General features: G+C 37.0%; 2 protein-coding genes across 2 annotated transcripts; both read right to left on the bottom strand.

Moving 5' to 3' along the window:
- Positions 1–10,994: 10,994 nt before the first annotated feature.
- On the bottom strand, positions 10,995–11,840 carry LOC112420804 (uncharacterized). The gene has a single exon (XM_024780500.1). It carries the CDS (start codon positions 11,838–11,840, stop codon positions 10,995–10,997), a length of 846 nt encoding a protein of 281 aa, XP_024636268.1.
- Positions 11,841–12,364: 524 nt separating this feature from the next.
- Positions 12,365–19,953, bottom strand: LOC25491997 (receptor-like kinase TMK4). The gene is made up of 6 exons (XM_039833929.1): positions 19,568–19,953; positions 19,348–19,420; positions 19,087–19,160; positions 16,720–16,874; positions 13,916–15,229; positions 12,365–13,758 (listed from the first exon to the last, which is right to left on the bottom strand). Exons 5-6 carry the CDS (start codon positions 15,213–15,215, stop codon positions 12,659–12,661), a joined length of 2,400 nt encoding a protein of 799 aa, XP_039689863.1. The 5' UTR covers positions 15,216–15,229; positions 16,720–16,874; positions 19,087–19,160; positions 19,348–19,420; positions 19,568–19,953; the 3' UTR covers positions 12,365–12,658.
- Positions 19,954–20,809: the final 856 nt, after the last annotated feature.

Genomic DNA, 20,809 nt, shown 5'->3' with positions numbered 1-20,809 from the left:
ATCATCAATCCTTGGAAGTGGATACCGATTCTTAATCGTCACCTTGTTCAACTGTCGATAATCCACACACAACCTCATGCTTCCATCTTTCTTCTTAACCAACAACACTGGAGCACCCCACGGTGAAACACTCGGTCTAATAAACTGCTTCTCAAGCAACTCTTCCAACTGATTCTTCAATTCACCCAACTCCGATGCAGACATCCGATACGGCGCAATCGAAATAGGACTCGTGCCTGGTACCAAATCAATTGCAAACTCAACTTCCCTCTCCGGCAGTAACTCGGTAATATCCTCTGGAAAAACCTCAGGAAACTCTTGCACTACCGGCAAATCACTAACCCCTTTCTCACCACCAACCTTCAAAGATGCAAACATCATAAACACACAAGCCTCACCATCTAAAGACTTCTTCACTTGCTCCGCGGTCAAAAACTTCCTATCTAACTCTTCTACCGGCTTAGAAAAAGTCACACTCCTAGTCAAACAATTAATGCTAACCCCAAAAGCTAACAACCAATCCATACCAAAAATCACATCCATATGCTTCAACGGAAGACAAACAAGATCCAACTCAAAATCAACATCACCAAAATTAACAGGACACTTAGCACACATAAAAGAAGTAGTCACCGAACCGCTAGCCGGGGTGTCAATAACCATTCCACGCAACAAAGGAGTTACAACCAAATCCAAACGTTCAACACAACTAGCCGAGATAAAAGAATGAGTAGCACCAGTATCAATAATTGCAATCAAAGGAGTACTATTGATAAAACACATACCTCGGATAAGATTATCCGGCTGCTCCACCTCCTCGGCGTTCAAAGCAAACACCTTTCCCGCCGCCTTCTTTGGCTTGGTACACTTGGTACTAATATGACCCTTCTCTCCACAATTGTAACAAGTAGTCTCTCTTGCAACACCTCTGCAATCGACCGCCTTGTGACCCGCTTTCCCACACTTGTGACAAGTAAAATCATTCTTGCAATCACTAGCATAATGACCCATAGCTCCACACTTAAAGCACTTGACTTCCGCCAAACTTGGCCTAGAGCCTCCACCAGCTTCTCTCTTCTTTCCTTTGTCCTTGCTGTAAGGTTTTCCAGCCCCATGTCCTCTTCCTCTCTTTTCACCCTGAGCCTTGTAGTAATTAGACTTAGCTTTCCCAGCATCATCAAACATACGACACTTATGCACCAAAGTATCAAAGTCTCGGATCTCCTGAACACACATGTACTGATAGATGTCCGGCCTAAGCCCACTTTCAAACTTCACACACTTGGAAACCATAGCATCCTCCGCATTGATGTAGGGACAAAACCTTGCAAGCTCCTCAAACTTCGCCGCATACTCGGCCACAGACATACTCCCTTGCTTCAAATTCAGGAACTCCACTTCCTTCCTAGTCCTCAAATCCTCTGGAAAGTACTTCCTCAAAAACTCAGCCTTGAACCTTGTCCAAGTCACAACCTCTCCACCAATCTCAAGTCTTCCCTTAGCATTGGTCCACCAATACTCAGCCTCCTCAGCAAGCATGTGAGTAGCCAACCTCACCTTCTGATCATCACTAGTCACCATAGCACGAAAGATCCTCTCCATGCCTTGCAACCATGTTTGAGCTCCATCCGGGTCGAACCTTCCCTTGAACGTAGGTGGATTGTTTCGCAAGAAACGATCAAGCCTCCGCTCCTCAGCTTCTCCCTCATTCCGACGACCAATCGCCGCTTGCTCATTCGATTGAGCCAAAACCTGAGCCATCGCTGCCAAGGCTTGTGCAATCGCCGCATCATCACGACCTCCTGCCATGTTCGCACTACACAACCATCTAACCGATAAGAAACATCACAACAAAAATTAATCTAAACGCGACTGACCATGGCTCTGATACCAACTTGTAACGCTCCTATTTCTATTAAAGCAATTAAACATGCGAATAATACATTTATTCAAGAAATAGAGATTACGTCTTATTCAAAATTCAAAAACCGATAGACATGTATGTAAACCTCAACAGTTACAGCGGAATATAAATCAGAGTGATCAAATATATACATGCCATGAGCAAATAAATCATATCCAAAAGATAAATCTCAAAACCCAAACATCGGGTAGTCATCAACAAAATAATAATCCCAACGAAAATATAAATAACCTAATCTAGACCGACACGACAAGCCTAGATCAGAGCCGACACGACACCGATATCGGAGGAAGCTCCCGATATCCCAAGCAAAGACTCACCGAGACTACTCCTGCACAACGTCTACTCACCCATACAGGCAAGTAGGCGGTTAAAACCACTGGGGGTAAGCATTACATTATCATAATCCAGATAATAATCAAATCAAATAATATCATGTACTTGAATAATAATAGTCATGCATAAATACTTATATCACAACTTGATAGTTCATATCCACAGATATCAATCACATGAATAATTATCCAATCATAAATATTCATTCACAACATCAATCACAAACAATCATTATCAACTTTCATTCTTCTCCATTCATCACCAATCACATATTTCACATAGGACTCATGCTATGATATGCACTTATTGACACATAAATGCATGTGGTACCAAATCTCAACAAGGTCGTCACCTCCGATGGACAAGTCAACATCGCATGTAAGGCTCACCTCTGCCTTACAATAATCTCGAAGTAAAAGATTCATCCCTTTTACAGCAACAACGACTATGATGCATGGGCATGTGTAAGGACTCGATAATGCGACAACAAATCACAATCTCAACTCAATATATAGGACAGCACCCAATTATATTGATTATCTCCACAACATTGCATTATCAAGAAAACATGCCCACACAAATAAATCATAGAATTCATCATCACACATCAACATATTATCAATAATCAACAATGTCACTCAACATCAACTATATCATATAGTTTCACCAATTCAAGCATTCTCATATTCCAAGTAAGATAGCAAAATATATCTCATGATCATTATCACATCCCAATTACATATTTACATACTCAATTATTCCCTCTAATACTTCATTAAGCCCAATATCAAGTTTGGAAAAGTTTCACGACTCATAGAAAAAGTTATGCTAAGTTTTCACAAAAATTCACATGACCCCTGTGTAGTAATTTGATCATAACTCGAGTTCTAAAAATCATTTGGACCTGAAACCAACGCCATTAGAAAGCTAACAAAATTATCTAAAACTTTCATGTTTACACCAAAGGCCAATTCGAAACAGAAATAGGTGAAAAAGACGCAAGAACGCGAAACAGGAGATGCTGGAACTGGCCTGCTTCTGAAGTGTGCTTCTGAAGTATGCTTCTGAAGTGTGCTTCTGAAGTTTGCTTCTGAAGTTTGCTTCTGAAGTATGCTTCTGAAGTGTTCGCTTACAGCTTTTCCAAAAAGTGCGTTTTTCACTATTTCGCGCGTAAAATGCAAACCGTTAATCGGATTTTGATGCCGTTTTCACCTACACGATCCTGACACTTGACTCTAACATAATCTATAAAAAATTTCATGTTTCAACCATCCCAAAAGTCATTTTCCAAAACCTCACATAATCACTTATTGGCGAAAACGCTTAAACATCGACATTTCACACGAAAAACCCGTTTTCTCCCAAACGACTCAACTAACATAACCACAACGTGAAAACAGAAATTCTCATAGGTTCAATTCATCCAACAATAACAAAATTTCAGTCAACAACCATATATATATCAAAAAGTTCATTTTGGTCCTTCACATGAACACTTAACTCAACTTCACTAATTTCACAAAACCATCAACAACAATTTATTTCTCATCATCAATCCACAATTAAGTATACCCAAATCATAATTCACTTACAATAGCATCAGTTAACAATAACCACATTAATGGAATATGAATCACATCTCTTTTCAATCAAAGCATATCAAATTTCATCAATTAAGCATAATTTCATAACTTAACATTTATACATACTTTGAAACATGTAATTTCACCCATAAACATACCATAATCATCAATTCAAGCACAAGAAAATAGCATCACAGCAAGAGCACGAATTTAACAACAATTGTTCACCAACCCATTTTCATACAACATGAGAAAATGCAAAGATTGTACATGATTATGATAATAACTAACCCCCTTACCTTTGAAGTTGATTATCTCTAACCCTTGCTTCAATTCAGCTCCTAGGTCACCCAAATTGATTCCCCAAGCTTTCCCTTCAACACTCTTGTTCTTCTCTTCACCTCTTTCTCGCTCTATCTCCCTCTCTCCCTAGGAAAGTGTTTTGTGAAGTGAATGAAAGATATTTTCCTATGACAACCCTAATGTTATCTCCCTTAATGGGCTCAATTCCAAATTCTAATGGGCCTAACTCATTCTAACATAATTCCAAAAAGTTTCTATCCACTCAACGGTAATTACTAACAACGGTAAAATATAACGAACGGTCACTAACGATAAAAACTAATCATTACACTAGTAACTTGGTAAAATAAGGGTTCTCATTAAATATTAAAATGATTCTCACCAAAATTACCATTTTACCCTTACCCGTCAAATGACTAAAATACTCTTCTAATACGGTAATCCACGTAGATGCACCCGACGACAATTAAATACACACAAGCACAATTAATCACACACAAACACAATTAAAAGTAATTAAAATAAATCTAGCTAAAAATTGGGCTGTTACAGCTCGCGTCTCTGTTAACGGGAGAAACATCAGTCGGGGTTGGCTTGTCAATGGGTGGCACGGTAGGCGTAGCTGCCTTCTTTTGAAACAACGGTGGACGGACTCTTCCGCTTCTTAGGGCTGCTGAAGTTCCTTCGGCGGTATTGTTCATCACAGCCAAGGACACCAGAGGCACTTCTACTCCGTTTTCGATTATGGTAGCATTATATTTGTACGGGATAGCCCTATCTGAAGTATACGGTACCGGTCCGGGCAACCTTATCACCAGAGGCTCAGCATTCTCCTTCAAAGGTATACTCTTGACAGGCGGATCGTGAAAAACTGGCACAATCACGCAGACATCACTAACAGTCAAAAAATTATCATTCATCAAGCTTTGGATGTCATCTTGACCAGTAAAGCAACCCAAAGGATTACGAAGGCATCCTAGGCACTTGGCATGATCATGGCTGAACAGAGAAGCTTTGCACAACTTGATGTGTAGAGGCACCAGAGGAGTTGCGATGTTACGGACATCAAGTCTAGGAGCTTCCTCACATACGTCGATCATATTTACAGCGGCATGATTTGGAAGAGGATTTTCGAGGACATGCGGGACATTATTCTCAAAAGTCGGCTTTCCTTGATCAATGAGCTTTTTCACGATATACTTCAAAGCATAGCACCCCTCGACATCATGACCTAGGGCGCCTTGATGGAAATCACATTTGAGGTCGGACCTGAACCTGGGAGGCAACGGATCAGGTGGGGGCTTGCCCTGTCTGGTTGTACAATGCCCTCTATGGAGTAAAGTCGGAAGCAACTCAGCATACAACATCGGTATCGGAGGGAAAGTAGGTCTAGCTTGCTGATTTTGTTGTTGTTGTTGAACCGGCAACTGTTGTTTCATCTGTTGAGCTATTGCATTAACGGGTACTTGAGGTTGACCTGGTGGCAAAGGGTACTGATGATAGAATGGCGGAAAGAAAGGATGCTGAGAATACGACGCATATGGGTACGACGGAGGGATTTGGGCAGCATTGATAGGAGCAACAGTAGCCATGGATTGACCGGCTCCGGCAGACACCATCCCTACTTCCGTTTCTTTCTTCTTGTCGTGTCCGTTACCATACCTCTTTGATGCATTCACAGAGGATTCAGCTTTCTCGAACACAATGATTCCTTCTCTGACGGCTTCTTCCAGACGAGTTCCCATGGTGACCATTTCCGAGAAGTTATTCGGGGCAGCAATGATCATTCTCTCAACATAATCCTTTTTCAAGGTCTTTAGGAATGTCTGGGTCATTTCTTCTTCATCAAGAGCAGGAGTAATGCGGGCGGCTGCCCCCCTCCATCTCTGTGCGTATTCACGGAAGCTTTCCTCCTTTTTCTGGGAGAGAGATCTGAGGAATTCCCTGTTCGGCTTCAATCTGGTGTTAAACCCATAGTAGCTTTTGAAAGCAGCGGCTAATTCATCAAAGGTATGGATGTCATTTTTGCTCAAACTAGTATACCACTCTGCAGCATCTTCGATCAAGCTATCTTGGAAGCAGTGAATCATGAGTGAATCATTGTCTTTGTAGTTACCCATCTTTCGGACATATTTGATGATGTGGTTCTGGGGACAAGTCAGCCCATTGTATCGATCGAAATCCAGGATCTTGAACTTCTTAGGGACATCCACCTTTGGTACCAAGCAGAGATCCTGAGTTTTGAAAGAGTCCCCGTTCCCTTGGTTAGCTTTGATTTCATGACGGAGTTCTTTAGCAAGTTCCTCCATCCTTTCTTCCATGGTTTTGATCACGGGGATGTTTCCGTGGTGTGTGTTGATGTTAACACTTTGAGGTATGGCATGCACAAGAGGCTCAGTGACAGCTGCCGTTGTTTGTGGCAAAGTAGTATTGATGGAGACAACATTTGTTGCAGGAATCGGACCATTGTTAGCAGTACCAGAAGTGCCCGCTGCAGTACTAGGAGTAAAAAACGGTGGAAGCCCATACGGGAACCCAGTTGGCATGGTGAAGCGAGCGTCAGTAGATGCAGTTGGGATTACACTTGTAGTTACAGGTATAGCTGTGGCTATAGGGATAGCTGTGGCTGATTGTTCCTGAGCGGCTAGCAGAGCAGTCATGGTATCATTGGCCTTAGCCAATTCTTCCCTTAGAGTAGCTAACTCGGTACGGAGCTGAGCATTTTCTTCTTCCATAGCTACCGAATTCTTCTTTCTGTAGAGTCTAGTCCGATGTATTCTGTCTGGTTCGTAGACTTTCCGAGCACGAGCCACCTTTCAATCTCTGTGGCAGAAGAACCAGGAGGCAGTGAGCACTTGGAAACCTTTTGTGACTTGATGAATGATGCACATGATGCATGATATGTACAAATGCAAATGCAAAAGTTTTTTTTTTGGACATCGAAGGATTTTTAGACAAATTAGGAGCTTTGTAAACAATATCTAAACAAGCAAAGCAAAACGAAGTGTTTACAAGATGAATCCCTTTGAAATACCAAGCCAAGGGAAGACTTTGAAATATAAACAAATAAAACTCTCAAGCATAGGAAGTGGTGGGATGATCCTCAGACTCAGACTCCGAATCCGAACCGCAGTATCTAGCATAGAAGTTGCGTCGTCCTCTAGCTCTCTTGGAGTCCCGCATAATTAACTCATCCTTTTCTTCAAGTTCCCTTCGGACCTTAACCAATTCCTTCTTCAATATCAGGTTCTCATGAGTCTTCTGCTCATCCTTACCATCCAAAGTCATGATTAGATTCTCAGCTTCATTGTATTGGGCTTTCCACATTTGTTTCTCACGACTCTCCATAGCTAGATGCTCCTGATACATTCCCTGAGTTGTGGGAGGTAGAGGTAAAGGTATAGATGGAGCAGACGCTGACACATATCTCATAGCAGGGTATGGCATACCAATCTCTTCAGCTCGGTTTATTACCCACTGAGTATAGGCCTCATGAGCAATACTAGATCTCACACCCAAATGCTTCACACTCTTCCTACGGACCTTAGACCAAGCCCCTATGAAAGCCTCCCTTTATCCGGTGGGGGCGTTCGAATAGTAGAAGAACTCTGGAGATGTAGCAAGATTGATGGGCTTTGCCTTCATTGGGAACCCAAACTATCTCATAGCAAGCTCAGGATTGTAGTTGATTCCCCCACGGGTACCAAGAAGAGGTACGTTGAGAAAGTCTCCACAACCAGTAATAATTTCCTTAACCTGGGCGGCGGGAGTGATCCAGACCACCTCGTTAGGAGAGAGAGCCATCATCCGCTGTGAGTAGGACCAATCCTCCGAGTTGTCATGGAAGGAGCTCGGAAGGTGAGAAATAAACCACCTATATAGGAGAGGCACGCAGCAAAGGATATACCCACGACCTTTCACCGGTCCCGGGGTAATGTTTTGCATGTTATTTCAATCAATAACATGCAAAAATATTGATTTTCAAATAAAATAAAATCTAATTATTTGTTATTTCAATGTTACATCTTAATATTATTAATATATTTCACTTTCTACGTAGTTTCCTTCTATCAACTGTACAATTGATAATACTTTAGTGAATCTAAGGTATGAGTCTATACTATACTATGCAACCATCTCTCCTGCAAACTAAAAATTAACCGATTAAACTAAACATTTATGAAAAATTTTGATAGCATAATTTCTCATAATTCAATCATTCATCATTGACTTAAAATATAAATAAACATTACTAATATTATATTAGAACAACAAAACATATTTTATATTTTATAATTATACATTCATCATTCAAAAACAATCTTACATTCATCATTCAATATATATTTAGCCCATAAAAAAATTTTGCTCAAGAAAATGCAATAAAATATTCAGATTTAATCAAAAGGGTTGGTCCAGCGTGGGACCCACATGCTCTCTCTCCCTTTAAGGCAGCAGATCACCCACTACTCCATCCAAACAAATCTCAATCGTCGACATTAAAATAATAATAAATAAACGGTCCAGATTTAATTTAGGAATAATTTTGCATCGTGCACAAATCTTTCCCTTGTGCATGCTAAACCCCACGGATTATTTCACTTTTGACCAAAGTTGGGTCATAGAAGTCGTTTCAAAAGTATATTTTCCTTCCACCTTTTGCCAGTTGATTGCTGAAAATATCTTTTAACCAAATCTTTATGTACCTTCAAACAAAATCAAGTCTTCCAATAACAAAAAATTTACATATGCAAACTCCAAATGCATAAGTAGAATTAAAATTGTTTTTTCTGGAAAGAGGGCTTTCCATAGTTCATTGAAGTAATATTGTGTTGAGTCAAAAAATTAAAATGAAGTAACATCGTGACATGTCTTACCACTTTCATAAACTTATATGAAAGAGAGTATTTGGTGAGTCAGAGAGTATTTGGTGCTACTAGTAAAAAAAACTCCAACAACAAACCAGTGGCCTCTCCACTAGAAGAGAAAATATTCATCAAAATGTACAATGATATCACACTCTTCATCTATAAGAGATAAATGTATGATACAAAAATCAATCATATTGGTATATACCTTGTGCATCTCTACCATGACAGTGTGGTCTATTATGAGTTGAAAGAATTGAATGAAAAGTAATGACTCTCATTGATTATTGAAGCTGTTACAAGAGGTATATGTACAAAAGTTGTTCTCTGTGTTAGCTTATGATGTACAACATGTATTGGATAGCCAAATCTAACTACCTTAGCCGATTACTTGCTACGCAAGTAATTGACTTATAACTGCTTCTAACTAACCAAGTGTTCATTTCATGGTGCAATACCGTCGGCCCTTTGCTGTACAGGTTGCGACAAGGTTAAATAATTTAGATGATATGTTATCAGCAACTAATTTAGAAGACAACATTCGACGAAATTCCTAATCCGCCATGTCCTTTATTTTTTGCTTTATTTATCAATTAATATTACTTGCTTATTAAAAATACAATATTATGAAATTCATTTCAATGAATTTCTACAGTTTCTCGTCATTGTACATTTCTTGGTTCCCAGCATGATTGCTAGTTTCTACACAACCTAATCTCTAATAGCTCATTGGAAGGACAATGAAAGCCACAATGTATTTACTTATAGAATTTTCAAGCCTTCTTTTCCTATGAGGTTTGAAGGAGGTGTTGGAGAAATACCTTTTGTATATCAAAATCTTGCAACTTCTTCCAAATATAATTTGCTAGACCGAATTACTGGGTATGGTTAAGGGTGGGAGTATGAACAGGTTCTATGTTGGCACCGCTCCAGTTTCCAAAAGATCAAATCATTTCCTACTAGATGGGGCCGTGAAATAGGAAGGTCAGCCGATATTGTTGTAGAAATCATGCATTCGGTTAAGCTTGACACTATGTGATTTGTAGAGCATTGACGTGGCGAAGGATTGACATTGTTTTGAGGTCACATCCCATGGATGTTAAACCTATTTGGTTTATGAACACAATAATTTATTTTGCCTGCAGTAAGAAAATGGCCACTGCATTACCATGAAGAAATAATCATATTGAGCAGCAGAACTTAATGACAAGGATAAACAAATAAAAACGTAAAACAAAATTGTTCATGGCAATAGTATATGTATGATAATTGATAAGAGTTGGAATATTATGAGTTTGATGATACCAAGAAGAAAATAATTCATTATGATTAAAAGTGCTAAAAATTAAACTAATTCATTATGAGTTTGAATGCATGTCGAGGACATAAGGTCACAAGAAAAGGCAAAAATAATAATAGAAACTTTTTTTTTTTTTGAGAGAAAGTAAATTATATCATTTCATTAAAGATCAAATCAGTAATACATGCAGGAATATCATCAAAGACCTGGAAGCTAGTACTAGATGTGGCTGCCCTAGCTAGTGTATGTGCAACCTCATTCGCTTGCCTCCTAATAAACTCGACATGAGAGTTTGTTAAGTAAGTATTAGAAAAGTAAATACTGTTGTCCATAATAGAACCAAATTCGGTAGCATCTCCACGGCCTTTGTTGAAATAATCAACTACTCTTTTAGAGTCAACTTCAAAATCAACATTTGTAAGTTGAAGTTCTCGTATCCACCGAATTGCGTGGTGTAGACCCAGGGCCTCCCCTACATCAATAGAACAGCCTGGAGAGAAAAACATGGTTTTAGACCGGACATGATTCCCATCAGAATCTCGGATGCACATCCCAAACCCTACTTTGTTGGAGTTGTTTGGAAAGGATGCATCAACATTGCATTTATATCTGTCAATACTCGGCTTCCTCCATCGAACATTCGTGTCCCCATTATGCTGAGGAGCATTCAATGTGGAAACTTAATTATCATGCCTTAAAAGGGATTTATTGCGATTAGCACTTCGCCAGCCTTCTAGAAGATGTTTTGCTCTTTCCAAAATGGTGAAAGTCGAGTCTGACACTTGTTGCCAAAGCTTCATATTCCTGGCTTTCCTTATACTCCACATTATGGTAACAATATTATCAGGAGCATTATCAAATTGGTGAATAGATGGGGCAATCAAGTGCCAAAGATTTGCAGTCTGCCATATATTAACTGTTATCGGGCAATGAAACAGCAAATGGTAACTATCTTCATGGGGGTCATCACACCTGACACATTCTGAGGGGCAGTTAACACCTCTACTTCGTAGTTTCACACGAGTTGGCAAACAATCTCTACAGATTCTCCATACCAAGTTCTTGACTTTGGGATGGACTTTTAATCTCCAGATGTCACTCCAATACCCTGGTTTGCGCAAATGGTCATTGTTGATGACTTCTTCTATGCAGATACGATATGCGCTTCTCACATAATAATGGCCATTTTTCTCCGCCTTCGAAATCAGTTTGTCCCTCTCGACCTGATGGTGCAGAGGAGTATTCAGGATGTTATTGGCCGTTTCTACTGCAAAAAGTTGACGGACCAATGGTTCATTCCAAACTTTGCGCTCTTGGTCAATTAGATTACCAACTGAATATGGTTGAAGGGCCAACATATCATCACCAACGGGTGGAATACTGGAACCTGAGCCAATCCATGGCTCGCTAATGATGGGAATATCGAATCCCGCACCAATTTTCCAACGAGCTCCTTGTCTAACCACCAGTTTGACGCTGAGAATACTTCGCCAAACAAAACTAGGGTTATGTTCCCAGCTTAGCATCTAGATAATTACTATTTGGGTAATACGTAGCTTTGAAATTTTTTGAGACAAGACTATCCGGTTTAGTTTGTAGTTGCCACCCTTGTTTACCAAGCATCGCCACATTAAAGGCTGCCAAATCCTTAAAACCCATTTTCAGAATAATACCAACTATTTTGGTTAGTAGTTGTTTGCTAGTTTGGGGTTGTATATATAGGGGTATATATTTTGAAATGCTACTTATGTAGCCACTATCCGTTTGAATACATGAAACACTGGTGTATGAGCAGTGTATCTATTGTTGGATAATATTTTATAGATGTATATAAATTGATGTTTTGGAATTGTAATGAAAACAAAGGAGATTCCAGAATTTTCTGTTAGACTTAGTTGTTTGTTTGGTGGATGTGAGATGGTGTGTCAGTTATTTTCGTGAGTTTAGCTCAGTTGGTAGGAATATTGCATATTATATGCAGGAGTCGAGGTTCGAACCCCGGATACTCCACTTCTCCATAATTAAATTGTGTGAGCTCTAGCCACTAAACTACTTGACAAAAAAAAAGATGGTGTGCCAGTTATAGAACTTAATACAAATCAATACATAATATTATTAATTGATTGAAAAAATCAAGACGACATTAAAGAGACTGGTTAATACAAGAGGACTTGCAAAGAATGTATTCATGAACCAACATTGTCAAAACATATAAAAGATACACGCCTCAGGCCTCATACTACAATTGCATAACATTTTTGCTTTTGTCGAACATATTTGATTCTCTCTCTATGATAATTGGATTTGAGTAGTAAAAATTACCAGTAGACATATCTGATGAGATTTATAAAGATAAAGATTGCACTTTTGGAGAAAATAAGATAGGCTTTGGAGGATATTGTATTGAATGAAGTGGCCCTTGCAGCATTTCTATTACTTTACTCATTGATGGTCTGTCTGATGGATTCGTTTGAATACACCACAAAGCCACCATAGTAATCTTCTTTAGCATATCATTTTCTTCTTCTGAGATTGCCAAACTATTTAAAAGGGAATTACCTTGCTCAAGATCCTTAAATATCCAATCCGGAAAGTATGCTTCGGTTGTATGAGACCCGCCAGTGTCATAATTCTTTTTTCCTCCGGTCATTTCAAGAATCAACATGCCATAACTGTATACATCAGACTTAGAAGAAACTGCACCAAAAGCTCGACTAAATACTTCCGGTGATATGTAGCCTATAGTTCCTCTTGTCCCAAGCATGGACACAACACTCTCTTTCTTTTGACATATTTTAGCAAGACCAAAATCAGATATTTTTGGGCAAAAATCTTCATCTAAAAGAATGTTTTGAGGTTTGATATCAAGATGCAAAATTCTTGAAATACAACCTTGATGTAAATACTCTAGACCTCGAGCAATGCCAATTACGATTTGGAATAATGTGTTCCAATCCAAATCACAAATAGCATTTGGAAATCCACTTTTGTATATGAACTTATCTAATGATCCATTGGACATGAATTCATATATCAATGCTCTTTTGTTCTTCTCATAACAAAAACCCAAAAGTGAAACAACGTTCATATGTGATGTTTTTGTTATGCTTGCAACTTCATTTATAAATTCTTCTCCGTTTCCCTTGCACTCGCTTATCACTTTCACCGCTACATGACGGCCATCAGGTAAACTGGCTTTGTAAACAACACCATATCCTCCTTGGCCCAACTTATCTCGAAACGAGTTTGTGAACCTTTTCACATCTGCATAACTAAACCGCTTAGGCACTGACAAATTATATCTTTTTATGAAATCCTCAATATCGTGGTCAATAACTATTCTTGTGTTCTTGAAGATCCTCGTTTTTAATAAGCTTAGATATCCCTTACGTTTACAAACCATCACAATAAATAACATATCCACTACAGCACACAACGCTCCCCCTACATGTTTGAAAACAAGTGAAGAACAATTATAAGTAACATATTAAGTCTAAATATAAGACATTTTTCTATTTGATTTAGCATACTTACTTTTAAATACATGCACCAGATTACTTATAATAGAGTTATAAACATAAAAATCACTAGGCTGACTCACCTAGCAACCAAGCCAGCATCACGTAAGAAGTGTTTGCCTTTTCAGACGGACTTCCAAGTCGAAGCAAAACATTACCCGTTGAATTGAATCTGAGTGTAGAAGAGAATTTAGGAACATCTCCAGATAGATTGTTGTTAGATACATCTAGAACCTGAAGATGCGCTAAACTTGTCAAGCTCGAAGGTATTGAACCTGTCAAATTGTTATCACCCAAATACAAGTTCCTCAAATAAGTTAAACTTGCAAATGAAGGTGAAATGGTTCCCTTCAGTTTCTGGTTGGCTAAGTTCAATGTAATAATCTTCCCCTCTGAACACACAACGAAGCTCCAATTTTGACAAGGATTGTTCCCTTTCCAAGAATTCACCAATTGAAGAGGATAACCAAATTCTCCAGCAACACCGAGTAAAGTAGTGACCCGCGGATCGCAGGGTCCAGGAGCGTTTTGACAGAAGCTATGGATTTCATCAAGAGTGAACGACACACCTTTGCCAAAAGAAGGAAAAGGGCCTTGCAAATGATTGTTGTCCAAGGAAACGTTCTTCAAGCTAGACAAAGCCATTAAAGAAGATGGAACAACACCTGTTAACTGATTATCCCGAAGCTGCAGATCAAATAAATCGGTACAGTTGGAGAAATCGGGAATTTGACCAGTAAACTTGTTATTCATAAGCCAAACCTGAGTCAACTGAGTCATCGAAGCAAGCACGTTGATAGAACCTGTAAACCCGTTTGGCTTCTGATTGTTGAGCCACAAGTTCTGAATACCAGATCCCGAGAAAGACATTGGCAAATCCCCCGTGAGGTTGTTATATGAGAGACGGAGGTTCTTTAAACTAAATAAACGATGGAATATCTCTGGCAGAGGACCCACGAGATTGGTATTTGCGAGGTCAATTAAGTCGAGGCGGGTAGAATGTATCAACTCGATGGGAATTGTCCATGGAGCCAGGTTGATGTTGTTTCTCATGGAAAGTTTCTGGAGGTTGTCGAGTCCCTGGAAGCAACCGTCTGGGACGGAGGAGAAGTTGTTGCTGTCGAGTAAAACGGTTTCGAGGTAGCTGAGGTTAGCAAGTGAGGGTAATGCACCGGAAAGAGAGTTGGAAAATAGAACTAGGGACGTGAGTGATGAAAGTGAGTTGAGATCAGAAGGAATTGTTCCAATAAGTGACATGGAAGCAAGCTTGATAGATGTTACGCTGTTAAATTCGTCGCATCTTACGCCTGTCCAGAGGCAGAAGGATGTGTTCGATGACCAACCTGATGGTGTAGGACTCAAGGATTTTGCCAGCTTTGACATGAAAGTGCCATCATCTGCAATGACCATTCGAAGGAAGAGGATGAGAGAGAAACATAGGAACAGCACTTGTTTTACTTTTGATCTTAAGGAGGCCATTTAGATTTCTTTGCGAACACAAGAGCAGATTCTTTTGGGGAAACAATGGAGTGCTTCACTACACCACCCACCGCACTCTAAACAACAAGCTTTGAAAGGAAAAAGTGTTGACTAATTCCAAACATGTGTACAAAGGAAAACACTTTTCTTTTTTTACAGCTACTAAAAAAAATACTTAATATTTAGAGATCCTACTTAAACACATTCACACACTTCATGAAAGTTTGAAGGGAAAAGCATAGAATAATGGGAACTTCTACGGTACATCTCATAAATTGAGGTGCATCGGTACTCCTGCTTCAAAAATTGATAATTTAAAAATCATTTTATAAAATAAAGAGTTATTTATCAATATTTGTATTATATAAAACATCATTTTATAAGAAAAAAACATCATTTTATTGTTTATAATCATATTAAAATTTTAACATTTTCTCATAAAAAATAATCAATAATCTTCGTTATATATAACAAAATTTCAAAAAAAAAAAAAATTATTTCGTCGATACTTTTGTTAAATAAGATCTAGTTATTGTAATTGTTAATGATAGAAATCAATAATTTTTCTTCAAAAAAACAACTCGTTTCAATATTAAATTAATGATTTGGTGTACCGGTGCACTCAAATTCTTGAATGTACCATAGAATTTGCCTAAAATAATATGTAATTGGTTTTGTGCAGGTTTTTTCGCTATTTGACTACAAAAATATTATTTAGTTGATGTAATTTAAAAAATAAAAAATTTATGGTTTTTTCTAAATTACCTTTGAAGAATGGTGGGTAATTTACCCACCAATCAATGAAAATGAGCAATTTATTTGTGGGGTCAAGATAGTTCATGAATATGTGCTTATGTGGCCAATGTGTATTGGTTGGGATAAATTACCCATCATTCTTTCATGGGTAGCCTAGTTGTCACCAAAATTTATATTATATTTCTTATCCTATTAGTATTTTTGAAAAAGATAAGTATATTAAAGTATAAATATCTACTATCTTGCTAAAAAAAAAAAATCTACTATTTATACCTATAATTTTATTCAAAATCAAAATAAGTTTAACGGTTATCATGATTGGTGGAAACGCCCTCAATTTATTAAAGAAACAAGAGTTTGGATACACCTCAATTTACGAGTATACAGATAGTTGTAAATAAGATATAATTATTATAAATACTCATCGTATATTTCATGGACACAATATCAATCAAAATCAAGTCAGTTATGCATTTTTATCCCTTTATCTTTATTTTTGTGCATTTCTTAATTTAGTATCTCAAGCAACTCACAAACACCTTAGTTAACACTTTTGTAGTAGTCAAGAGATTCTTAATTGAGGGACAAAGTTCTTTCATCTATATAATCACTTGTAGAAAAAGAATCACAATTGAGAGCTATTCGTCGATACCTCAATTAAATATATAGTTCAACAATATATTTGACACATCAAGTCATATATTGGCTTTTTACAACGAAAAGTCTGATTCTCCATATCAAGCTTATGTTTGGTGTATTTGCCTAAGTTTGGAAAAAGTCTTCATAGTATAGATCAATCTTCATCATCTGCATAAAAAGGTCGGAAAAACAAAGATTGAATAAAACTTCAATGATAATGACAATGTAATGTTTTTTATTAGACAGCATAGCAGCGAACGGTTAAAAATAAGATATTAACATGGGAGGAGGAATTAGTGGTGGAGATTAGGAATTTGTTGTCTAACATTACTTTGTAGGATTCTGAGACAGATACTTGGCTTTGGCGTCCGGATGTTACAATTGACTACACGGTCTGTGGAGTGTATCAAATGCTTATGAGGCAGGAGATACAGGCCCATGATGTTGCTTCGGCTGCACCATGGCATAATAAGGTTCCTTTGAAAGTCTCTATTTGTTTTTGGCGTCTCTTTCGCAATAGATGGCCGACAAAGGACAATGCGTCGAGGCATAATTTCTAGTGACAACCAATCGTGTGTTTCAGGAGATACTTGTTTTGTTTGGTTTCTTTTAGGGATGTAGGAAGCAATTATCTTATTTTAACTTGCTAAAAAAAATGATATTAACATTGTAGTTAAGTTATATTTTTATAAAGGTTAAACTTCACTTTTCGTCCTCTAAGTTTTGAAAATGTTGCGATTTGGCCCCTATTAAAAAAAATGGCAAAAGTGACCCCCTATGTTTAGGGAAATATGCTCTTTTGACCTCCTAACATAAGGGAAATATGCTTTTTGACCCCTTATCTTTACAAAAAGTTGCGATTATAGCCCCTTTTTTGGGACACGTGGCGTCTTCTCAGCAATTTTGGGATGAAAGGGGCCAAAGTTGCCATATTTTTAATAGGGGCCAAAATCGCAACATTTTGAAACATAGGGGGCCAAAAGTGCACTTTAGCCTTTTATAAAATAAAACATTAACCCATGTGACACGCAGTACTTTGTTGAACCCGTGTTCCAAGACCAAAAGGACATACGATACGGTGGTTGTGCCACCAGACGCCGGTGCTTAGTAGAATAATATAATTGAGAAATTCTAGGCCATGTGTTGGTGTTAATGATGCGCATTGCATTGTATTATATATTACTAAACAGTAAACAATATGATATTATAAGTAGGGTTCACTTTTCCTTACAAAAAAAGTAGGGTTTACTTTATTTTGTGTGACATTATAATTACTAGATTGTGCACTCGTGCAGCACGGGTTGAAGATAAACGCAATATATGAACACAATAAATTAAAGAGCAATGCTATTTCAAACGAAAGGATTACTCAAATGTCACATTTTTTTTAAGGGAAATGGAAGTTTTTTTTGTTTGACTCAATATTTTTTGAAGGAAAATGGAAGTTTTTTTGTTCTGACTCAATAAAAATTTCACACTATATTTCTTTCTGATAAATTTAATGTGTTGTATTTATTTCATAACAAACAATTAGAGGTTACTCTCCCTCTCTTCGGTAAATTCGAGTCTTCAAATATGTCTCATTTTTCTCTCTTTTTTTTTTTTTTGTTTCAACGACTCTTCCAATCTTTCTTCTTTTCTAACATTTGTGAAGTCATTTTTTTCATGATAATTATTCTTTTAGTTTACACTCAATTTGTAACAATGTTACTTATCTTATGTATAAAGTTTTTACTTTTCATTGAACCATTATTATAAGTAACAAAATTTTGGTTAAGGGAAGTTTAAATCCGCAAATAAAAAACTGAAAATTAATAAGTACAAGTAATTGAGAAAGGATATAACTGACGAATTATACTTTTAAACTATCAAAATAACAGTTAAATAAAAAGGAAAAAAAAAAATCATACTTAAAGGACACTTAAAAAGAAAAAAAAAAGTACCATGTAATGAAATAAGCATTTATAAAATAATGAAAAAATTAATAAAGCAAGCAAATTATCTATACCAAGAAAGAAAGAAAGAAAAAAACAAGCAAATTATGTTAAATAGTCATGCGTGAATATTTCTTGATAGATTGGTTTGCGAGATCTAGCATTATTGTAAATTAAAATCATGTTAAATATAATGTAGTTGAAACTTCATTACAACATCATATGATTAATCCCTAAAAAAGGAAACATCACATGAATAATAATAATAACATTAATTAAGGAACATTCTAAACACTTCTTTGAGATCTAACATGCAAGTTTCGAAGTCATGACATGCGAGTGAGAAAGGAGGGAGAGAAATTTGAGATTGATAGATTCAATTTTTTTATTTTGAAAAGTAAAGAAGAGATGGGAAGAAGCAGAGGGTTTGGTAACAAGCCACTAACCTGCGATGCGATGTCGAATTTACATCCCAGATTGAAAATTCTTGATCATAAACTCCAAAATCAACAAATCAAACCTACAACAATCATATGAACAACAATCACCTCGATTTTGAAAGAAATAAAAAAAAGCTATTGCAATATATTTTTAACAACAAAGGAATTGAAAGGGAAGAAAGTTTTAAATTTTTTGAAGGAGAAAGGGAAGAAAGTTATGTGGTTAACTTGGTCACAAATGAATAGGAAATCGCTCAACCACCTTACGTTGATTTTAAAAGAAATGATCCTCCCAAATTGAAAATTCATATTCATAAACTCCAAAATCAACATACCAAACCTACAACAATCATATGAACAACAATTACGTTGATTTTAAAAGAAATCTAAGAAGCTATTGCAATCTATTTTGAACAACAAAGGAATTGAAAGAGAATAAAGATACGTGGTTAAACTTGGTCACGAAGAAGAGGAAATCGTCAACCACCTTCTGATTTAAACAACCGCTGATTTCTCTTCTCAATCGAACCTACTGATTTCTCTTTAGCATCAAACATCCACCTTATGCCTCTGTGTTCGATCCCTCTGACTAAGTGTTAGAGAAATCTGTTCGGCTGCCGTCTTAAAGTATCCGGCGAAATACTTTGCAGTTAGCAAAGAGAGGGAGAAAGTATGGGTATGTGAAAAGAATATTGAAAATGGGTTTAGAGAAGAGGAAGAATAAGCTCTGGTTATGAATGTGAGAGGAAGTCCAGTTCTGAGAAGAGAAACAGACAGAGAAGAAATTATGTTATAAGAGAGAAGAAGTTCCATGTGATTATCTTATCTTAATAATATATACATAAGTAGTATTAAAATTGTTTTCTACAAAGAGGGATTTCCATAGTTCTTTCATTGATTATTGAACATATCTTTTAGCCAAATCTTCATGTACCTTAAAACAAAATCGAGCCTTCCAATAACAAAAAATTTACATACAGTAGAAACTCTTTAAATTAATACTCGGTAAATTAATAAACTCTCTAAAATAATAAATTTGTCCGGTCCCGACTTGGGCCAATGTAAGAAATTGAAAAACTCGATAAAATAATAAGATAATAATTTTTCGGGAGATCCCTTTATAATTTTTGGTCCCAAGAAAATCATAAATTAATAATTCAAAGAAACTGAAAAAAAAATATTACACTATTGAAATATGATTCAATAGTTGTCTGTTTTCCTTTAAAGTTCAAGTCTGTTTGGAGCTCATCTCTAACTTTTCTTATTGCATCCAATAGCTCAGGTGTTGTATTTTTGTATTGTATCATAAAGTTGTGAAGAATTCGACGCCATAAGTGCTTCCTTTCGTGTAACAGACTCCAAAGACACCGTATCATCTTTGTCGTCATCCTCTGCATTGTTGTCAATGATAGTACCCACAATATCTTCTAAACTCTTTAAATTAATAATTATTAATTTATCGATAAATTAATAACTCTCTAAATTAATAAATTTCTCCGGTCCTGACATTATTAATTTATAGAGTTTTAATTGTATGCAAACTCCAAATGCATAAGTAGAATTAAAATTGTTTTTTTTTCTGGAAAGAGGGCTTTCCATAGTTCATTAAAGTAATATTGTGTTGAGTCAAAAAATTAAAATGAAGTAACATCGTGACATGTCTTACCACTTTCATAAACTTATATGAAAGAGAGTATTTGGTGAGTCAGAGAGTATTTGGTGCTACTAG

The sequence above is a fragment of the Medicago truncatula genome, chromosome 4, assembly GCF_003473485.1.
Source record: "Medicago truncatula cultivar Jemalong A17 chromosome 4, MtrunA17r5.0-ANR, whole genome shotgun sequence".
NCBI classification, from domain to species: domain Eukaryota; kingdom Viridiplantae; phylum Streptophyta; class Magnoliopsida; order Fabales; family Fabaceae; genus Medicago; species Medicago truncatula.
This window is presented reverse-complemented; position numbering and strand designations above follow the sequence as displayed.